General features: G+C 47.0%; 1 protein-coding gene across 1 annotated transcript; it reads left to right on the plus strand.

The window, feature by feature from the left end:
- The first annotated feature begins 1682 nt into the window (after window positions 1-1682).
- On the plus strand, window positions 1683-3537 carry LOC123425478 (classical arabinogalactan protein 9-like). The gene is made up of 2 exons (XM_045109181.1): window positions 1683-2480; window positions 3106-3537. Exons 1-2 carry the CDS (start codon window positions 1698-1700, stop codon window positions 3181-3183), a joined length of 861 nt encoding a protein of 286 aa, XP_044965116.1. The 5' UTR covers window positions 1683-1697; the 3' UTR covers window positions 3184-3537.
- The last annotated feature ends 17296 nt before the right edge of the window (window positions 3538-20833 follow it).

The raw sequence follows: 20833 nt of genomic DNA on the forward strand, positions 1-20833 counted from the left end.
CTAAGACGCCCGACTATGGCTTGTATTACTTGTCCTTCCGAGGTGTCGCCTCACACGCCTGATCGACAAGCTTATAATTAATTGCTACCTTTCCTTGCTTGTTTATACAACATTGGGAATTGATTCATGTGCATAAATGCATCCATGAACAATTCTTATGGCACGGTAGAGTTATTAAATAATTTGTGCATGCATCTCACCTACTTTAACTTATCTGTTTTCTTGATGTTTGTGAGTACATTCAAAGTACCCATAACTTGTCCCTGGCTATTGTCTTGGTCAGATTGCATTCGGAGAAGAGCACGATGTCACCAATCCCGGAACCTAGCAGTTGAGGATAGCAGCCTTGTGAGATAGGAATTATCCACGTCTGCTATTCATGTGGGAATGGAGTCCCATGGGCACTAGAGAGTCCTCGAGACGCTTCCGCCGTCAGCCTCAGACTTTTGTTCAACCCTATGGACCTTCATGGTCTTGTAACCCAAATTCTGTAATTTTGTTTGGAATTTATGTATCAAGTGAGTGTCCATCAGCTAACAGTAATCCTGGGGCTGGTGAACACAAAGGCCTGTTTTCTGGAAATTATTTTTTCAAAAAACCGGTCGGTACAGCTGTAGAGGAGTCGCGATGGCGATGTAGAGGGGTGGTGATGGTTGTTGTCGAGCTGGTGGTTGAAGTCCCGTGGAAGAGGAGGGGGGTCGAGAGGGGCGCCTTGCTCAAGTGATGCTAGCTAGGGTTGTCGGAGGCGAGCAGGGAGATGACGGCGTGGTGAATCTTGCATCGCGGCCCGATGGTGGTTGATGTCCCGTTGAAGAGGAGAGGGGGCTCGAGAGGGCGGCTCAGGGTGGTGCTAGCTACGACCGTTGGAGGCAAGCACGAAGACAGCAGCGTGGTGGATCTTGCATCGCGGCCGCTGGGGACTGCAGGGAGGGGGGTCCCAAATGTGTGGCGTGGACGTACATGAGGGCTACCGACGAGGACTTTGGGGAGCCAAAATTTGGCCTTTTGAGTTTTCTGACGTTAAGTGTCGAGCCCAATTAAGCAGGAATGTGACGATTAACCGCGTGTTAGAGTGATAAATCGGTCTAAATGGTAAATATTGAAGATAATGCTTAATCTTAGTGGTCATTATACGATAAGCGATAAATGGGCCCATAAATCGCATCGTGAATCGACCGATATTTTTGAACAGTGCCGTCAACAACTGAGCCGACATCCCTAATCTATGTTTTTAGCTATGTATGAACTCCGGTGTGTGGTGAACTTTATAGCAGCAACTATTTATGATCTATGTTCTTAAATCTACATTATGATATAGCCTATGTGTTGTGCTGGACCTTTGAGTTCCTGATTAATAGCGGCATCTGGTAGAGTTGCTCTGAATATGCAATCATTACCATCTCGTAACTTTTTCTTATCGAATGCTCCTATATCCAGCCCACGAGTTGTTTGTTTGTTTGATAGAAATCCAGTCCATGAGGTAAAACTGTAACAACGTCACACAACGGCCATATTCTCCGCTTCTCTCTCCGGGTTCTGGGCCGTTCTGCGCACACAGAGCCCCAACGGCTCTCTTTCCCCCACAAGGCCACAACAGTGCCGCTCTGTACCGACAGACACAAGAATGCAGCGCGCGGAGGAGGTAGCCCACCGAGCCACGTGAACGCGTCCGACCCACTGGCGACACCAACCCCCACATGGCCCCGCTGGCCCACTGCCAGTTGTGGCGCCTCCTCCCTCCCTCCTTTTCCTGCGCTATTTATCGCCGCCCTCGCTGCGTGTGCCACTCCCATCGTAAAGCCAGCAAAAGAAAGACAGTCAGAGCAAAGCAGAGCGGAGCCTTCGCCTTCGCCCGCGCGCACACACACACAGCCGCAATGGCGCGCGCCGGCGCTCTCTGCCTCGCGCTGCTCTGCCTCCTCGCGGCGCACTCCACCGTCGCCCAGAAGTCCGCGGCGCCGGCTGCCGCGCCCACAACCACCACGCCCACGCCGGCGGCTCCCGCCAAGAAGGCAGCCGCGCCCGCCGCGGCGCCGACCACCACGCCCGTCGCCGCCACCCCACCGGCCGCCGCAGCGGCTCCCACCACGCCCGCAACCCCCGCTCCTGCCGCGGCGCCACCCACCAAGGCCACACCGGCACCAGCCAAGGCTCCCGCCGCGGCCCCGCCCACCAAGGCCTCCTCGCCCCCTGCCCCGGCGCCCAAGGCCAGCACCCCGCCGGTAGAGGCCCCCGTCGCCGCCCCGCCCGCTCCCGTCGCCGAGGCACCCGCCACCATTCCCACCAAGCCCGACGCCCCCGCGCCCGCGCCGGCCAAGAAGAAGAAGTCCTCCAAGAAGAAGAAGAAGAGCAAGGCCCCGGCCCCTGCTCCCGTCGCCGCTGAGGCCCCCACCAAGTCCAAGAAGGCCAAGGCCCCCGCCGCCTCCGACGACTCCGAAGCCCCAGGCCCCGCACTCGATGCTGCCGCCGACGACACCGCGGTACGTCTCGATCTCCACCCCTATACGCAATCCGAATCCACAATGCCCATCCAAATCTCACAACTGCTCTGCGCACAACCGACGGCGCAACTGCTAGCACCACCTACAGTACGTAGTTTCTTTTTCTTTTCGCAAAAGAACTGAGGTAGAACTTTCCCGCTGCACCGAGAGTAAAATAATTAACACTGCTCTTACTTACAGTGGCTACTACGTACTTAGTTTAATTTTACATCTAAGTGTGCTTTAGTGGGCTCATTAGTAGTATAATGGCATGCTCATTGGTTGGACTATAGCTTTGTTTGGCGCCACCAAACATGTGATTAGGGAACTGACTGATGAGTGAGAACAGCGGTAGATGCCATCGTCCCGACATGTTGGTCAGACACGCATGTGCATCACGCCGTTGCTACGGGCAGAGCAGTTAATGGGAAATAACAAAAAAAACTAAACGTTTCAAAGTCAAGCTTCTGCCAGTCACTGTAGCATTATATAAACTCCGAGCGTGTACTGCGCCCGGCCGTAAACAATGCATTCCGGAAGCCTCCACGACACTGCTCACCACACATTATATTATTTTTACCGCCACTTGGAATTGCTTATAAAATCTGCCTCTTCCGTTGTGCAGGGCGCTGTCCAGAGCATGGCAGGAAGCATCATGTCGGCGTGCGCGATGGCGCTGGGCCTCGTCGCCCTCCTCGCCTAGACGACGACGAGCAAAGCCGGCGAATGCGGGAGGCCCGGCCCGGCCCCCGGCCCCGTCAAGGCCCGCCACGAGGACACGCAATCATGCACGCACCGGGCCTCTTTCGGACGAGCTGTCCGTCTTTGCGCGCCACCGCATTTTGTGCTGTCTGTATTTTTTTCTAACTGGCCGGACGGGCCGGCCTCTCCTGTGTAGCCCCGCTCACGCGCGTTCGTTCGCCTCGGATTCTTTCTTTCTTGCCCCCCTCCCTGTACCGCCAAATTGATGAGATTTGATTTATATTTTTATTTATCATTACTCCCCTTCATTGTATTATGCCATCCTTGTTTAATCATAGATCTGTCTCTTTCATCATGCGCGCGTGCACTGTTTGTTGGGGGTGGGGTGTCCCGTCCTGAGACGTGATGTGTGCGGTGCTGGCCGGCCAGATCTGGTTTTGGTTCGATGTGTATGGCGCTTGCATCTGGTCTGGACCTGGACCAGGGACACCGCAACCGAAATGGGAATTTTACTTTACCTTTCTCGGACGTGCTCGTTCTAACACGGTCGCAGCTGAAATGCTAAGACGATTTGGGTATTTTTTCCACCCATGCTTGCCTATTTATCTCGAGAAAGAAACTAGCAGGAGCAAAAGATGGTAGGCATCTCGTTTATCACAAGGAGAAATACGTTCTCCCGAAATATCAACCCATCGATTCGACCACTGCCGTCATCAGAAGGAGCCGTTGCGGACTCACTTGCAGATGCTTTTAACCTCACAAATGTTGAAATAAAAAAAATTATGTTATTCTATACCTAATAATAATAAAGCGACTATTGCTTTCGTCGGAAAACTCACCGCGACATTTTCATAAAAAAGCCCCTGTAATTTTTGTTGTTCAACCCGCGCTCCATCATTTATCTCCAACGCAAAAGAAAAAAAACGATTCGCTGCAAAAAATATACTCGTACGCATCGCCTCATCCCGTCGATCCTGGGCCACCCTGGCCTGTGCCCAGGCCGCCGCCACACCACTCGCCGTCGCGGCCGACCTCAACCGCCACCGCTGTCGATCTCAACCCACCGCCTCCGCGGCCGTACCTCTCACCGCTCACTGCCCCCGTTGCGGCGCTCGAGCTCATCGCGTCGACCCTGGTCCACCCTGGCCTGTGCCCAGGTCGTTGCCACACCACTCGCCGTCGCGGCCGACCTCAACCACCACTGTTGTCGATCTCAACCCACCCGCCTCCGCGGCCGTACCTCTGCCCGCTTGCTGCCCCCGTTTCTGCGCTCAAGCACAGCTTCTGGATCAAATCAACGCGACAGCTACAGTGACTGGGGATGATGCGTCTGCTCGATGCAGAACGGCGGTGCCGCGGATAAGGCGCGACGAAGCGAGGTACTTGCAGGTGGAGCGCGGGCTCCATGGCTCACACGGGGAACTCCGAGGTTATGGCGCGGCAACAACGACTCCTTATGGCCAGATAGAGGCGCCTAACCCTTGCTTCCCTCATCGTATCCCCTCCTCCGGCAGGAACTCATCATCTGGTGAGATCCCCTCCCCATGCCTTCAACCGTGTGTCAAGCACCGACAAGAATTTTTTTTTGTGAGGATTTGTTTGCTGATGAATTAATGTATTGAATGTAAGGGATAGGAATTAACAATGAACGGGTTGATTTCTTAACAAAATAGGATATGACTAACTACGTTAGTTAGTTAGTTTATTATTTTAATAAATCAAAATAATTATAAAAAAATTAAAAACGTGTGGTATTTTTTTCTCCCGTTGTAACGCACGAGTCCTTTTGTTAGTTTTTTCTTAAATGACATCTCGTTGCAGAGCCACGCAAATGCATAACAAACCATGAGCACACAACTCCAGGATAGATAAACGCGTGCTAGTAAACCAGGAGTACATAATCTCAAGTGTTGTATAGTCCGTTACGTGAATGTTGTGTAGCTTATATATTTAAAAGGTTCGTGGCTGCTGCCTCCAAATGACAGCTACTCCCTTCGTTTCTAAATATAAGTCTTTTAAGAGATTTCATTAAATGACTATATACCGAGCAAAATGGATGAATCTACGCTCTAAAGTATGTCTATGTACATCCGTATGTAGTTTTTTTGTGAAACCCTAAAAAAACTTATATTTAGGAACGGAGGGAGTACCTGCCATCAATCAGCCGGTGATGTTGCAAGAACACGATAACCTATTCAGCCACTAACCAAATTGTAGCCAGAGTGTGTTCAAGAGCCTCTCTAATTTTGATGTGAAACTAAAAGAGCGTGTGTGTCTTGATGGACATTTTATGTCGTTAACATTAGCTGTGGGTCAAGTTCAAAAAAATATTAAAAAAATAGCTGCGGGTCAGCAGTGGTTATTATTGTCTAATTAGCCGAGTCAAGACCGCGCACTCTTGTTCCGACCCCCCCCCCCCCCGGTATTTTTATTTCCGTCTACTCCTAGCGTGTCGGTTAGTCCATGCCACCATGATAGTTACTTCACAACAACATTACTACATGAAAACATAATGTATTTCATTAGTCCAACCACATAGTGGTATGTGAAACGTGATGATGGGTTGGCATTGGTAATGTACAAAAGCTGGTGCAAAGGCGGCAAACAGCCGTAGTTTCCAAGTCTCCATCGCTTACCAATCATAGAGTTAGTTAAGCACACACTGATAGACCATATATCACCAGCACTCACTGCTTGCTCAGCTACAGCTTAGAGCTAGTCGTCGTGCGCGAGCGCGACGACGGGTTTTCGTTCGCCCCCACTACTACGCGGGACCAACCGAAACCGACGCGCGCGTGCCCGACGGTGAGCGGCGCGTCCAGGTGTCCCGCGGGCCGCGGCGCAGCGCAGATGAGCCGTCGCGATCACCGACGCTAATCGGCAAAGCCTCTTTGACATCCAGCTGCGTGTGATCTGTCGCCTACTTAGACTGGCCGGAAATCAGCTGGAATTGTTTCTATTCCCATCTCGTCTTTAGGCTTTAGCCGGCCTGGAATTCCACGGAGGGCACCACCAGCTTTCCGGTGGACGTCCACCTCAGTCACCGGTAGTAGATTCGTAGACAAGATTATTTATTACGGTGTTTACGGTGCCAGGGGAACGGTGCTACGGACGCTTAGGGTTAACTGCTAGTGATAGTACTACAGCCAATCCGAGTTACTACTCGTCACCCAGAGCCCGTGACCGTGGATCGTCGCTTGCGCTGGGGGTACGTACGGCGATCCAAGAGCGGGACGTACGTGGACGCAGGCGGGAAAATTGATTGTTCCAGCCTGGTTTCTTCAACCCACGCGTGTGCTGCTGGGCTGGCCGGACGGCTCGCTGCTTCCCCCCCTATGGCTGGCGATTCCGTCCGCCCATAATTCACGAGCCTTTTTCACGGGAGGAGTGTACATCCACGCGTGAATGATAAGCGAGCCGGCCTGTCCCCCCGTGTCGGTACCGCATAACAAATCTCGTTGAGTTGATAGAAAATACGTTTCGCAGCGGCGGCATATCTCGCGGCCGGATCGATAGGAGGAGAGCCGGGGTGTGTTGTTTGGGGGCCACGTTCGTGTAACGGAACAAGAATACTTCGGTCGGAGATCGGAATAAGATGTGGATCCACATCTGCTGCAACTAGTAGTTGTAGGCATGAAGCAACGGCTCCAAAGTTGTTGTGTCCTGATGATTTTTTTTTAAAATTTTAACTTTTACCATCCAACGTCATATGCCTCAAATGTCCCCGGACATATTCTGGTGTCTGAAATCTCACAAACCATTTGAAAAATTGAAAGATTTGTAGACGACGGGCCGTAGGCCACCGACATCCTAGGCCCAACGAAAATCGACTTGGAGCCCGTGCACTTCGAGCATTCCGCATTGTTTTCGCTCGAAAAGCCTGCGTTTTTCATCTCCCCTGCTTTGATTGTCGCCGCCCTCCACCATAGTCCTCGCCCTTTTCACCGTCGCCGCCGCAATGAAGTCGTTGGAGGTGTTGATGGAGATAATCGTGGTGCCACAGGAGCCGAAGGACACGTTGGTAGTGGTCGCCCGCAAGGCCAACTTGACGACATGCATCGCGTGCCGCTGCAAATGGAGAAATTGGGAGATAACACGTGTGGCGTACGGTCAGACGCCACCTTGTAAGGAAAACAAGGTGTCGGGTGCGGAGGGGGTCGCCTCCCTGGCCAGAGCAGTTGTCGAGGCCATACTACTACGCCACCACATAGATGGGTACGTAGCAGAATTTTCCTGCCTCCTTCATGTTCGTCATGTTGCGCGCCCCCTATGTGGTCGACCTCAATGCTGACTACCACTCAAACGAGTCGATGTCGCTACAACCTATCCAGTCGCGGTGCTGGACATGGATCCAATGGACCCTCCATCTGTGTTTGCTGGAATGTCTCAATGGGTGCGACGCCAGCTGACGATGGGGGGATGTTGGGCATCATCCACTATGAAGACACGGCTTCGAGGACAGACAAGTGGACGACTCTCAGCTGGACACCTAGCCGCCGGACACCCAACTGCTAGAGCTTGATCGGGACGAGTACTGGGCGACGCCGACCCAAAAAAGAAGGGGAGGGAAGAGAGTTTTAATGTAAAAAAGAGGAATTATTGTGTGATGCATGAGTAGCCACTAGCCTTTATTCGTTTCGTGGCACCAAGCAAAAGGGTGCAACCTTTTGGAAGAATGCTAATGCTTGGTTCCATGGCGCAAGCACTTCGGTTCCTATCGCAACCATGCGGTCCATCTTTGTGCTTCGAAGTCGCTCACCCGTCGATGTTACACCATCAAGAGGCCGCTAACAAGTATTGTTGCTTCTACAAAGAACTCCAAAATCGATGGCCAAGTGGAGAGCAAATCACCGAGCTCGTAAATGTTTTGTTGCTCTATGAGTTGGTTATTGGGACCCATATGTGCTTGTGTTTCATTTAGCTAGATATGCTATGTGTGTTGGTCATTTGGTCGGATATGCAACTTGTTGACCATGTCTTTTTTGGTAGCACGTACATATGCGCGCATTGTATTTCTAGGTGGAGGGCAAGCAATTCCTCATCATGCATTGTTGGGCCAAGTTGAATGCGCAACCCAAATGGCTCTACTTCATTGCTAATTCCGTCAAATCCGTCGCCATCACCAATGAAGATGAAGATGTTGATCCATCCATCCCAACAAAAGCATGGGTTGAGCCAACTAACAAGTTCAGAAGGCATCTAGGGATGAAATGGGAGGAGGAGGACAAGCGAGAATTGATGGTGACCAAGATAACGAGAGGTTCGAGGCCATCATGGTTGTAACGCCCAAGATGCAGTCCTATCCTTATTTTGGCTCGAGGGCCTCGACAGGGATAGAAACGCATCTCGTCGTTTCGCAAGAATGGATATCGTTACAAGTACATGTACTGGAAAGATGAGTATAAGGAGTTGGCTACACTCGCCAGAAGGTACATCAGAGTCACATCAGTACAATACATACAATCATCATGAAGAAGGGCAGGGTCCGATTACGAACGAAAACAAACGATAAAAGAACGACGTTCATCCTTGCTATCCCACGCTGCCGGTCTGGAACCCATCATAGATCGATGATGAAGAAGAAGAAACTTCAAATAACACAATCAGCGTGCTCACATCAAAGTAACTCTTTACCTGTACTTGCAACTAGTGTTGTAGTAATCTGTGAGCCATAGGGACTGAGCAATCTCATTTCCAAAGGTATCAAGACTAGCAAAGCTTAATGGGTGAGTTATGGTTAAGTGGTGAGGCTGCAACAAGCGACTAAGCATTTATTTAAGGTGCCTAACTTACGAGTACAAGAATAAAATAGGAGGATGATCTACGCATAGCGGACGTGAACTACTGATGATCAAATGAATGATCGTGAACACCTACTTACGTCAGACATAACCCCACCGTGTCTTCACTCGGAGAAAGGAACTTACGAGAGAGACAGTCATGGTTACGCACACAATTGGTATATTTTTATTTATCTCAATTCAAGCTATCTAGAACCGGATGTTAAACAAAGTTTCCAATGTTGCCACATAACCGTGGGCACGGCTTTCCGAAAGATTTAACCCTGCACGGATGCTCCCACTAGTCCATCACAAATTACCATAAGCCGCATAGAAATCCTCGATCACGAAACTCGCGATCTCGTCGGACTCCTTAGTGGAAAAACCTCAACTCTGAGATTATCCAAAGTATCACCGGAATCACGATGCATAAGATATTTCATAAAAGGTAAAACAAGTCAAACAAGGCCGCCCGACGTGTCGACGATCCCGATAGGAGCCGCATATTGATGACCCACAAGTATATGGGATCAATCGTAGTCCTTTCGATAAGTAAGAGTGTCGAACCCAACAAGGAGCATAAGGCTCTGATAAACGAATTTCAGCAAGCTAATAACTGCAAGCACTGAAAGTAGCGGTAACAAGTGATTGTGTAACAAGGTGAAACGTAGCAAGCAAAGAGTAACAAGTAACAAGTAGTAGCAACGGTGCAGCAAGTGACCCAATCCCTTTTGTAGCAAGGGACAAGTCTGAACAAACTCTTATAGGAGGAAAAACGCTCCCGAGGACACACGGGAATTTCTTTCATGCTAGTTTCATCATGTTCATATGATTCGCGTTCGTTACTTTGATAGTTTGATATGTGGGTGGACCGACGCTTGGGTACTGCCCTTACTTGGACAAGCATCCCACTTATGATTAACCTCTCCCGCAAGCATCCGCAACTACAAAAGCAGAATTAAGACAAAGTCTAACCATAGCATTAAACTAGTGGATCCAAATCACCCCTCACGAAGCAGCGCATAAACTGGGGTTTAAGCTTCTATCACTCCAGCAACCCATCATCTACTTACTACTTCCCAATGCCTTCCTCTAGGCCCAAATATGGTGAAGTGTCATGTAGTCGACGTTCACATAAAACCACTAGAGGAAAAACAACATACAACATATCAAAATACCGAACGAATATCAAATTCACATGACTATTATTAACATGACTTATCCCATGTCCTCAGGAACAAAAGTAACTACTCACAAGACATAATCATAATCATGACCAGAGGTGTAATGAATAGCATCAAGGATCTGAACATAAACTCTTCCACCAAGTAATCCAACTAGCATCAACTACAAAGAGTAATCAACACTACTAGCAACCTTACAAGTACCAATCGGAGCCGCGAGACGAAGATTGGTTACAAGAGATGAACTAGGGATTGGAGAGGAGATGGTGCTGATGAAGATGTTGATGAAGATGCCTCCCCTCCGACGAGAGGAGTGTTGGTGATGACGATGGCGACGATTTCCCCCTCCGGAAGGGAAATTTCCCCGGCAGGATCGTCCTGCCGGAGCTCTAGATTGGATCTGCTCAAGTTTCGCCTCGTGTCAGCGGCGAAACCACGAAAAAGCTCCCAGTTGATTTTTTTTTCCAGACCAGGACGCTTCATATAGCAAGAGAGGGGGGCTAGTGGGCCTTCAGGCAGCCCACAAGCCTGCCCTGCGCCACCATGGGGGGTGGTGGCGGTGGGCAAGCTTGTGGGGCCCTGGTGGCCCCCCTCCGATAGTTCTTTCGCCCAGTATTTTTAATATATTCCAGAAAAAATCCACGTAAATTTTCAGGGCATTTGGAGATGTGCATAATAGTGGACTAGGATTTGCTCCTTTTCCAGTCTAGAATTCCAACTGCCTGAATTCTCCCTCTTCAAACAAACCTTGCAAAATAAGAGAGAAAAGGCATAAATATGGTACCACAAGTAATATAACAGCCCAAGAAGCAATAAATATCAACATGAAAGCATGATGCAAAATGGACGTATCAAGTCCCCCAAGCTTAGACCTCGCTTGTCCTCAAGCGAAAACCAAGTTCCGTAAACATGTCGACATGTTGAAGGACGAAGGTTTCGATAAAACATAATACGGACATGAGGGCATCATGATCACACATAGAACAGCAATATATCATAAAGATTCTTATGGGAAAGTAACAATTCCTTCACAAAGCAAAGCATGAAGCAAAAACCTTACCGAGAAGTAACGAACAATAGTCCATAGTCATTGAAGCAATTGCAATTTATCACAACATCAGAAAGAGTCAAATAAGAGCTTGTAAGGCAATTCCACATACTCAATCATCTCTTTCGTTTTCCACAATTGTTACAACTCACGTGGTACTCATGGTGTCAAAGTTTCAGTTGGACACACAGGAAGATAGGGGCTTATAGTTTTGCCTCCCAACGGTTTACCTCAAGGGTAAAGTCAACAATAATAAAGCATCAGTACTCAACTCCAAGTTGATATATGAATATAGATCTTTCCAAAGCATGTGACGGTAGCCAAGACAAAGGCAAAAAGGGAATTGGTGATGATCACCATGACTCTTACAAGGGTAAAAAGTAAAGGTACAAGATAGACCCTTCGCAGAGGGAAGCAGAGGTTGTCATGCCCTTTTGAGGTTTGAATGCTTGTCCTCTTAGTGCGGAGGAACGTCACTTTATATTGCCCCCTGTGACAAAGAACTTTATTATGCAGTCTGTCGCTTTTATGTCTTCCTCATCACAGGTTCGTACAAAGCTTATTTTCGACACAGTAATAGATCATACATATTAGAGAACAATTTTTATTGCTTGCACCAATGACAACTTACTTGAAGGATCTTATTCAATCCATAGGTAGGTATGGTGGATTCTCATGGCAAAACTGGTTGGAGGTTTATGGATGCACAAGTAGTATCTCTACTTGGTGCGGGAGTTTTGGCTAATAAGAGGTGGAAGCAATCGTCACATGCTAAGGGATCTCTAATCATATAACATTGTTTGGAACCAAGCAAACACAATTCATTATGTTGTCTTCCTTGTCCAACATCTACTCCTAGGCATGTAATAGTTTGGTGAGTGCTCACAATTGTAAAAGTTCCTAAGATGATATATTTATATGTGAACCTCTCTTTCCTTATTATTTCTTATTAATTGCAACAATGACTGAGGTCTATGTTGATTTATTCTCAACAAGTTTCAATCATCATACGTGTCATAAGTGAAGTTATCACTTTCCATAAGATCGTCTCATGATCTTTCATGCTATCATTCTTTTCATACTTTTGATCATGACACAAAGCAAAGCCCTTTACTAAGACACTTTTTATTATATAGCTCGTAAGCTCGAATACATCGGGGGAGAGACAAAAGCAAAAGACTCAAACTAAAAACTAAAGACTTATTCCTCTAAAAGAAGAAATAAAAACTGAAAAGGAAAGAACTAAAACAAAGGTAAAAGCAAAAGATATAAATGTGATACGATACCAGGGCAAATCCCCCAAGCTTGGCAGAAGCCAAGGGTATTGCCCATACCAATGCTTAGTTCTCTTCCTTTGGTGGTGATGGTGTTGTTGTTGGAGTAGTCTGATCCTCCGTCTTCCAAGGCATAGGTGCTCCATCATGGCAGGATGAACGACTCGCCGGAATCCTCAAATCTACAGCCAACCTTATTAATTTAAATCTGTACTCATACTCACAGTTTTGATTCTGCAGGTCATAGATCTGGCCCTGAAGTTGGTCAACCCTATCGTAAAGTCTGGAGAGGTGTTTCCCAATATCAATGGCATCCATCTTGTGATTGCTAGTGAACTCCGTGATCATCGTATGGTTGGCGTTGAGTCCACGCTCAACCATCCCTTGGCACTTGAAGACTTGTTGCTCCATTGCTTCGAGCCTCGTCTCCACGCTCCGGTCTTCTTAGGCCCCTCAACATCACGGATGTGCAATATCCCCTCGCTCATCTTGATAGATTGAGGGTGCTTCAGCACTTCCGTGAGGTAGGGATTGATGACCTTCTTGAAGATCTTGTCCTTAGGAGCGTTTGGGGAAGTCATGATGATCTAGATCTGCGGCAGAAACAAGCTCGAAACGAAAACAGAGGAAGACTATGCGATACGGAGATCAAAACCTTCGGGCGACTATATATTGATTTTTTCTGGGCCAGAACGAGTCCTCCGCAAGAAAACAGAGTCCGGGAGGCACACGAGGTGCCCACAAGCTTTCCCACCGCCATGAGGGGGGTGGTGGCGGAGTGGGCCCTTGTGGCTGCCTTGTTCGCTCTCCGAACTGCTTTTTATTTTTCTAATTTTCCAAAAATTGCAAAACTGAGGAAATTTCATTGGAAAAGTATTGGAGTCCAATTTCTTGCGGAAACAGATACATCTTCGTTTTCAAGGTCTGAAACAGGCTCATAAACATCCCTTATGTACTCCTCTGGAGTTATGACATTGATGATATTGGTCTCAACATTTATGGGAGTACCACAGATGTAATGCTTGATTCTTTGCCCATTTACCACTCTAGGAAAATTTCCTTCCGTGTTATTGATTTTGATGGCACCGGAACGATATACTTCCTCGACAACATAGGGGCCTTCCCATTTAGAGAGAAGCTTGTCTGCAAAGAATCTCAAACGATAATTGTATAGCAAGACATAATCACCTACGTTGAACTCTCGTTTCTGTATTCGTTTGTCGTGCCATCTCTTAACCTTTTCCTTGAACAACCTGGCATTCTCATATGCCTGGGCTCTCCATTCATCTAACGAGCTGATATCAAACAACCGCTTCTCACCGACAAGTTTGAAATCAAAGTTGAGCTCTTTGATTGCCCAATAAGATTTGTGTTCTAGCTCAAGAGGTAAATGACAGACCTTACCGTAAACCATTTTATACAGTGACATGCCCATGGGATTCTTATAAGCAGTCCTATAAGCCCATAGTGCATCGTCAAGTTTGCTTGACCAGTTCTTTCGAGATCTATTGACGGTCTTTTGTAGGATCAACTTGATCTCCCTATTACTCAACTCAACTTGACCACTCGACTGAGGATGATAAGGAGACGCAACTCTATGGTTGACATCATACTTAGCTAGCATCTTGCAGAAAACACCATGAATGAAGTGTGAACTGCCATCAGTCATCAAGTATCTAGGGACTCCAAATCTTGGGAATATGACTTCTTTAAGCATCTTAATAGAGGTGTGGTGATCAACATTTTTAGTGGGGATAGCTTCTACCCACTTACTAACGTAATCCACAGCAACTAAGATGTGAGTGTACCCATTGAAACTCGGGAAGGGTCCCATATAATCAAAGCCCCAGACATCAAATGGTTCAATGACAAGTGAATAGTTCATATGCATCTCTTGACGCTTACTGATGTTCCCTATCCTTTGGCATTTGTCACAAGACAAGACAAACTTACGGACATCCTTGAAGAGAGTGGGCCAATAGAAACCTGATTGCAATACCTTATGGGCAGTTCTATCTCCAGCATGGTGTCCTCCGTAGGCTTCGGAATGACACTTCTGCAGGATCTGTCTCTGTTCATGTTCAGGCACACAACGTCTAATATAACCATCTACTCCTTCCTTATAAAGGTGAGGATCATCCCAAAATTAGTGTCTCAAATCAAAGAAGAATTTCTTCTTTTGTTGATAGGTGAAACTGGGTGGTATGTATTTGGCTACGATATAGTTTGCATAATCGGCATACCACGGTGGACTAAGTGAAGTGCGGATGACATTTAGTTGCTCATCAGGAAAGCTATCATCAATAGGTAGTGGGTCATCAAGGACATTCTCTAGCCTAGCCAAGTTATCTGCTACAGGGTTGTCAGCACCCTTTCGGTCAACGACGTGCAAATCAAATTCCTGTAGCAGGAGAACCCATCTGATCAGCCTAGGCTTAGCGTCCTTCTTCTCCATGAGGTACTTAATAGCAGCATGATTAGAGTGAATAGTGACTTTGGAGTCAACTATGTAAGATCTGAACTTTTCACATGCAAACACGACTGCTAAAAATTCCTTCTCCGTAGTGGCATAGTTTCTTTGGGCACTGTCTAGAGTTTTACTAGCGTAGTGAATGACATTCAACTTCTTGTCAACTCTTTGTCCTAGAACAGCACCAACAGCATAATCACTAGCGTCACACATGATTTCAAAGGGCAAGTTCGAGTCAGGTGGTTGAACAATAGGTGCGGTTATCAAAGCCTTCTTAAGTATTTCGAAAGGTTCCTCACAATCCTCATCAAAAACAAAAGGAACATCCTTCTGCAAGAGGTTGGTAAGAGGCCTAGAAATCTTAGAGAAGTCTTTAATAAACCTTCTATAGAAACCAACATGACATAGGAAACTTCGTATACCTCTGATATCTGTGGGGCACGACATTTTCTCAATTGCATCAACCTTAGCCTTATCAACTTCAATGCCTCTTTCAGAGATTTTGTGTCCTAAGACGATACCTTCATTAACCATAAAGTGGCACTTCTCCCAATTCAAGACGGGGTTGGTTTCTTCACATCTTTGTAAGACTCGATCAAGTTTGCTGATGCAATCATCAAAGGAAGACCCGTAAACGGAGAAGTCATCCATGAAAACCTCGACAATCTTTTCACAAAAGTCATAGAATATAGCCATCATACATCTTTGGAAGGTGGCAGGTGCATTACATAAGCCAAAATGAATACGTCTATAGGCAAAGGTACCGAAAGGGCAGGTGAAAGTGGTTTTCTCTTGATCAGGTTGTGCAATAGGTATTTGCAAGAAACCTGAATAACCGTCTAGAAAGCAGAAGTGTGTGTGCTTGGATAGCCTTTCTAGCATTTGGTCGATGAACGACAAAGGATAATGATCTTTCCTGGTTGCCTTGTTCAGTTTCCGGAAGTCTATCACCATGCTATAGCCGGTAATAATCCTTTCTGGGATTAGTTCATCCTTATCATTAGGAACGACGGTGATACCTCCCTTCTTAGGTACGCAATGTACTGGACTTACCCAATCACTATGAGCAATAGGATAAATGATTACTGCTTCCAGAAGCATTAATATTTCTTTTCTAACGACCTCTTTCATCTTAGGAGTCAATCTCCTTTGATGATCAGCATCTGGTTTAAAGTCAGGATCGGTTTTAATCTTGTGCTGACATAGAGTAGGACTAATACCCTTAAGATCATCAAGAGTATATCCAATAGCAGCGCGGTGCTTCCTCAGAGTTTTTAGTAACTTCTTCTCTTCACGCGCTGAGAGGAGAGCACTAATAATGACCGGATATATCTCTTTCTCATCAAGATAGGCATACTTAAGAGTATCAGGCAACTGTTTTAACTCGAAAACAGGATCACCCTTTGATGGGGGAGGATCCCCAAGCAGTTCAACTGGCAGATTATTCTTGAGAATAGGATATTGTTCTAAGACAATTTTATCTATCTCATCTCTCTCCTCCATATGCATATCATTTTCATGCTGAAGCAGTATTGCTCTAAAGGATCCGTAGGAGGTACGGCAATAGAGGCAAGAGCAATGATTTCATCCCTACCAGACGACTCTCTTTCATGGGGTTGTCTTCCAAACTGGGAGAAGTTAAATTCATGAGACACACCCTCGAAACTTACTGTGACAGTCTGCTTAATGCAATCAATGTGAGCATTGACAGTGTTGAGAAAGGGTCTACCAAATATGATGGGACAAAAGCTATCTTGTGCAGTACCAAGGACGAGGAAATCAGTAGGATACTTCGTCTTACCACACAGGACTTCTACGTCTCTCACAATTCCCATAGGGCAGATAGTGTCTCTATTAGCTAGCGTAATAGTGACATCAATGGGTTCTAACTCAGCAGGTGCAATCTCATCTTTGATTTCATCATATAGAGAACGGGGTATTGCACTAACACTAGCTCCCATATCACATAAACCATGGTAACAGTGATCTCCTATCTTAACAGAAACAACGGGCAAGCCAACTACAGGTCCGTGTTTGTCTTTCGCGTAAGGTTTAGCAATTCTAGCGAAGTCCTCACAGAATTTGATAACATGTCCATCTATGTCTTCATCTAAGAGATCTTTGATAATATCAACACTAGGTTCAACTCTAATCTCTTCAGGGGGTGCAAGTGGTCTAATGTAACCCCTACTTATCACAGTTGGAGCTTTAGAATAATCCTTCATCCTAGCAGGGTATGGTGGTTTCTCAGTGTAAGCACAAGGAACACCAGGATCACTAAAAACTATGATTTTCTCCTCAACTAGATTGGTTTTGGCTATGATGCTTTCTACAGGAGGATGATATTTAAACCACTTCTCTTTGGGAAGATAAACATGAGCAGCAAAAGATTCACATAGAGAAGCTACTATCTCAGAGTTAAGTCCATACTTAGCGCTAAAATCTCTAGAAGTGTTTGTCTCAACAAAAGATTTAACGCAATCAAACTGGAAATTCATACCTGACTCCTTACCTTCCTGCAGCTCCCAATTTTCAGAGTTGCATTTGATTCTCTCCAATAAATTCCACATGTGATCAATATCCTTCTTCATAAAAGAACCGGCACAAGAAGTGTCAAGCATGGTATGATCTTCATGAGAAAGCCGAGCATAAAAGTTTTGAGTGATGATTTCTCTCGAGAGCTCATGATTGGGGCATGAATATAGCATTGATTTAAGCCTCTCCCAAGCTTGAGCTATGATTTCCCTGTCACGAGGCCAAAGTTATAAATAAAGCTCCGATCACGATGTACTAAATGCACAGGATAGAACTTTTGATGAAATTCCAATTTCAACCGATTGTAGCCCCATGATCTAGCATCATCACATAGCCTATACCATGTCAACGCCTTATCCTTCAAAGATAAAGGAATTACTTTCTTATTTACCTCATCCTCGGGCAAACCTGCAAGCTTAAATAAACCACAAACTTCATCTACATAGATTAGATGAAAGTCTGGATGTGAAGATCCATCTCCTGTAAAAGAATTAGCCAGCAGTTTCTCAAGCATACCCAAAGGAATTTCACAAAAGATATTTTCAGTAGGTACCTCAGGTTGAGGAGAAACTCCTCGTGCTTCCGTTCGTGGTGAAGATACCCCGAACAAACTCCTCAAAGGAAAAGTTTCCATAGTGACAAGTGACAATAAATTTCAGCACAGTATATAGATGTTTCCTTACCAATTTCCACTTACCAAAGGCGCTTCACTCCCCGGCAACGGCGCCAGAAAAGAGTCTTGATGACCCACAAGTATAGGGGATCAACCGTTGTCCTTTCGATAAGTAAGAGTGTCGAACCCAACGAGGAACAGAAGGCTCTGATAAACGGATTTCAGCAAGGTAATAACTGCAAGCACTGAAAGTAGCGGTAACAAGTGATTGTGTAGCAAGGTGAAACGTAGCAAGCTAAGAGTAACAAGTAACAAGTAGTAGCAACGGTGCAGCAAGTGGCCCAATCCTTTTGTAGCAAGGGACAAGCCTGAACAAACTCTTATAGGAGGAAAAACGCTCCCGAGGACACACGGGAATTTTTGTCATGCTAGTTTCATCATGTTCATATGATTCGCGTTCGTTACTTTGATAGTTTGATATGTGGGTGGACCGACGCTTGGGTACTGCCCTTACTTGGACAAGCATCCCACTTATGATTAACCTCTCTCGCAGGCATCCGCAACTACAAAAGAAGAATTAAGACAAAGTCTAACCATAGCATTAAACTAGTGGATCCAAATCAGCCCCTCACGAAGCACCGCATAAACTGGGGTTTAAGCTTCTGTCACTCCAGCAACCCATCATCTACTTACTACTTCCCAATGCCTTCCTCTAGTCCCAAATATGGTGAAGTGTTATGTAGTCGACGTTCACATAACACCACTAGAGGAAAAACAGCATACATCATATCAAAATACCGAACGAATATCAAAATCAAATGACTATTATCAACATGACTTATCCCATGTCCTCGGAAACAAAAGTAACTACTCACAAGACATAATCATAATCATGACCAGAGGTGTAATGAATAGCATCAAGGATCTGAACATAAACTCTTCCACCAAGTAATCCAACTAGCATCAACTACAAAGAGTAATCAACACTACTAGCAACCTTAGAAGTACCAATCGGAGTTGCGAGACGAAGATTGGTTACAAGAGATGAACTAGGTATTGGGGAGGAGATGGTGTTGATGAAGATGTTGATGAAGATGCCTCCCCTCCGACGAGAGGAGTGTTGGTGATGACGATGGCGACGATTTCCCCCTCCGGGAGGGAAATTTCCCCGGCAGGATCGTCCTGCCGGAGCTCTAGATTGGATCTGCTCAAGTTTCGCCTCGTGGCAGCGGCGAAACCACGAAAAAGCTCCCGGTTGATTTTTTTTCCAGACCAGGACGCTTCATATAGCAAGAGAGGGGGGCTAGTGGGCCTTCAGGCAGCCCACAAGCCTGCCCTGCGCCACCATGGGGGGTGGTGGCGGTGGGCAAGCTTGTGGGGCCTTGGTGGCCCCCCTCCGGTAGTTCTTTCGCCCAATATTTTTAATATATTTCATAAAAAATCCACGTAAATTTTCAGGGCATTTGGAGATGTGCAGAATAGTGGACTAAAATTTGCTCCTTTTCTAGTCCAGAATTCCAGCTGACTGAATTCTCCCTCTTCAAATAAACCTTGCAAAATAAGAGAGAAAAGGCATAAATATGGTACCACAAGTAATATAACAGCCCAAGAAGCAATAAATATCAACTTGAAAGCATGATGCAAAATGGACGTATCACGTATCTCGTTCTCACGACACGAGGGATGAGTGATGGTTACCACGCTAAAGCACCGAGTTGCCCCGGGGAGCGTTAATAAGTTGCTCTGGGTTGGACCAACACTCATGAGGAGAACTAACCCGGGGGTTGATTAATTATCCACGGGTGCCGGCAGGTCTCTATGCTATTTATTAGTTATTAGGAAAATGTAGTTGCGACAGCCCGAGACCGACGCCCTAGAAGATTCTCCTTTTATTCCGTTTTCGTCGTGTGGTTACTTTTATTTGTCGCATCATCATCGCATCATGCGCATCATCCGCATTGCATCGGCAGCCCGTTGCCGCCAGTTTTCAAACCTGCATCCGTTATTAGTTGCCGGTTCTCTCCGTGTTCGTCGTTGTTCGTTCTGCGCCCGACCACGCACGCATGCGCCCGCGACATCGTTTAAATCTTGTTTTCAAAAGTGTGTTCAAAACTTTCCCTGATTGAGTTAAAACTTGGCGTGCGGTCTAATATAATATAGGTAGGCTGCCTGCCAAATTTCGTCGCAATCGGAGTCCGTCTGGTACCCGAACGGTCGACCGTAGCGGCACCGTATTCGGTCTATCGTCGGACGTTTCTCGGTGTTTCAAAATTACGTTGTCGGGTGCCGTTTCCCTCTCTTCTCCGGCTAACCTACTCTACATGGCAACTTAGCCCGTCCCGCGTTCGGAATTGTTCGATTCCAACCGCGCGGTTGAAACTGGGGCGAAATTCTGCTAAACCTAGCCCCCCTTTGTCTATAAATAGACCCCATGTTATTGTTTTAGACAACCACCTCTCTCCTCGTTTTCCGCGCAGCCCCACCAAACCCTAGCTTGCACTCCCACCTCCTCTCTCCTCCCACCAGCCGCCGCCGGCCCGCCAGCTCCACGGCAGGCCTGCCCGGGCCCAAAGCCCCGTCGCCGCCTCGCCCGTCCTCCTGCGCCCGTCGCCGCCTCGCCCAAAGCCCCGTGCCCCGCCTCCGGCCGCCGCCAGCCACCGGTGCCCGCCGTTGCCGCCGGCCACCGGATCTGAGGCTGCCCCGCTGGAGCTCCCCGGCCAACCCGAGTCCTCCTAGCCGTCCCGTCG

This window comes from Hordeum vulgare, chromosome 2H, assembly GCF_904849725.1.
Source record: "Hordeum vulgare subsp. vulgare chromosome 2H, MorexV3_pseudomolecules_assembly, whole genome shotgun sequence".
NCBI classification, from domain to species: domain Eukaryota; kingdom Viridiplantae; phylum Streptophyta; class Magnoliopsida; order Poales; family Poaceae; genus Hordeum; species Hordeum vulgare.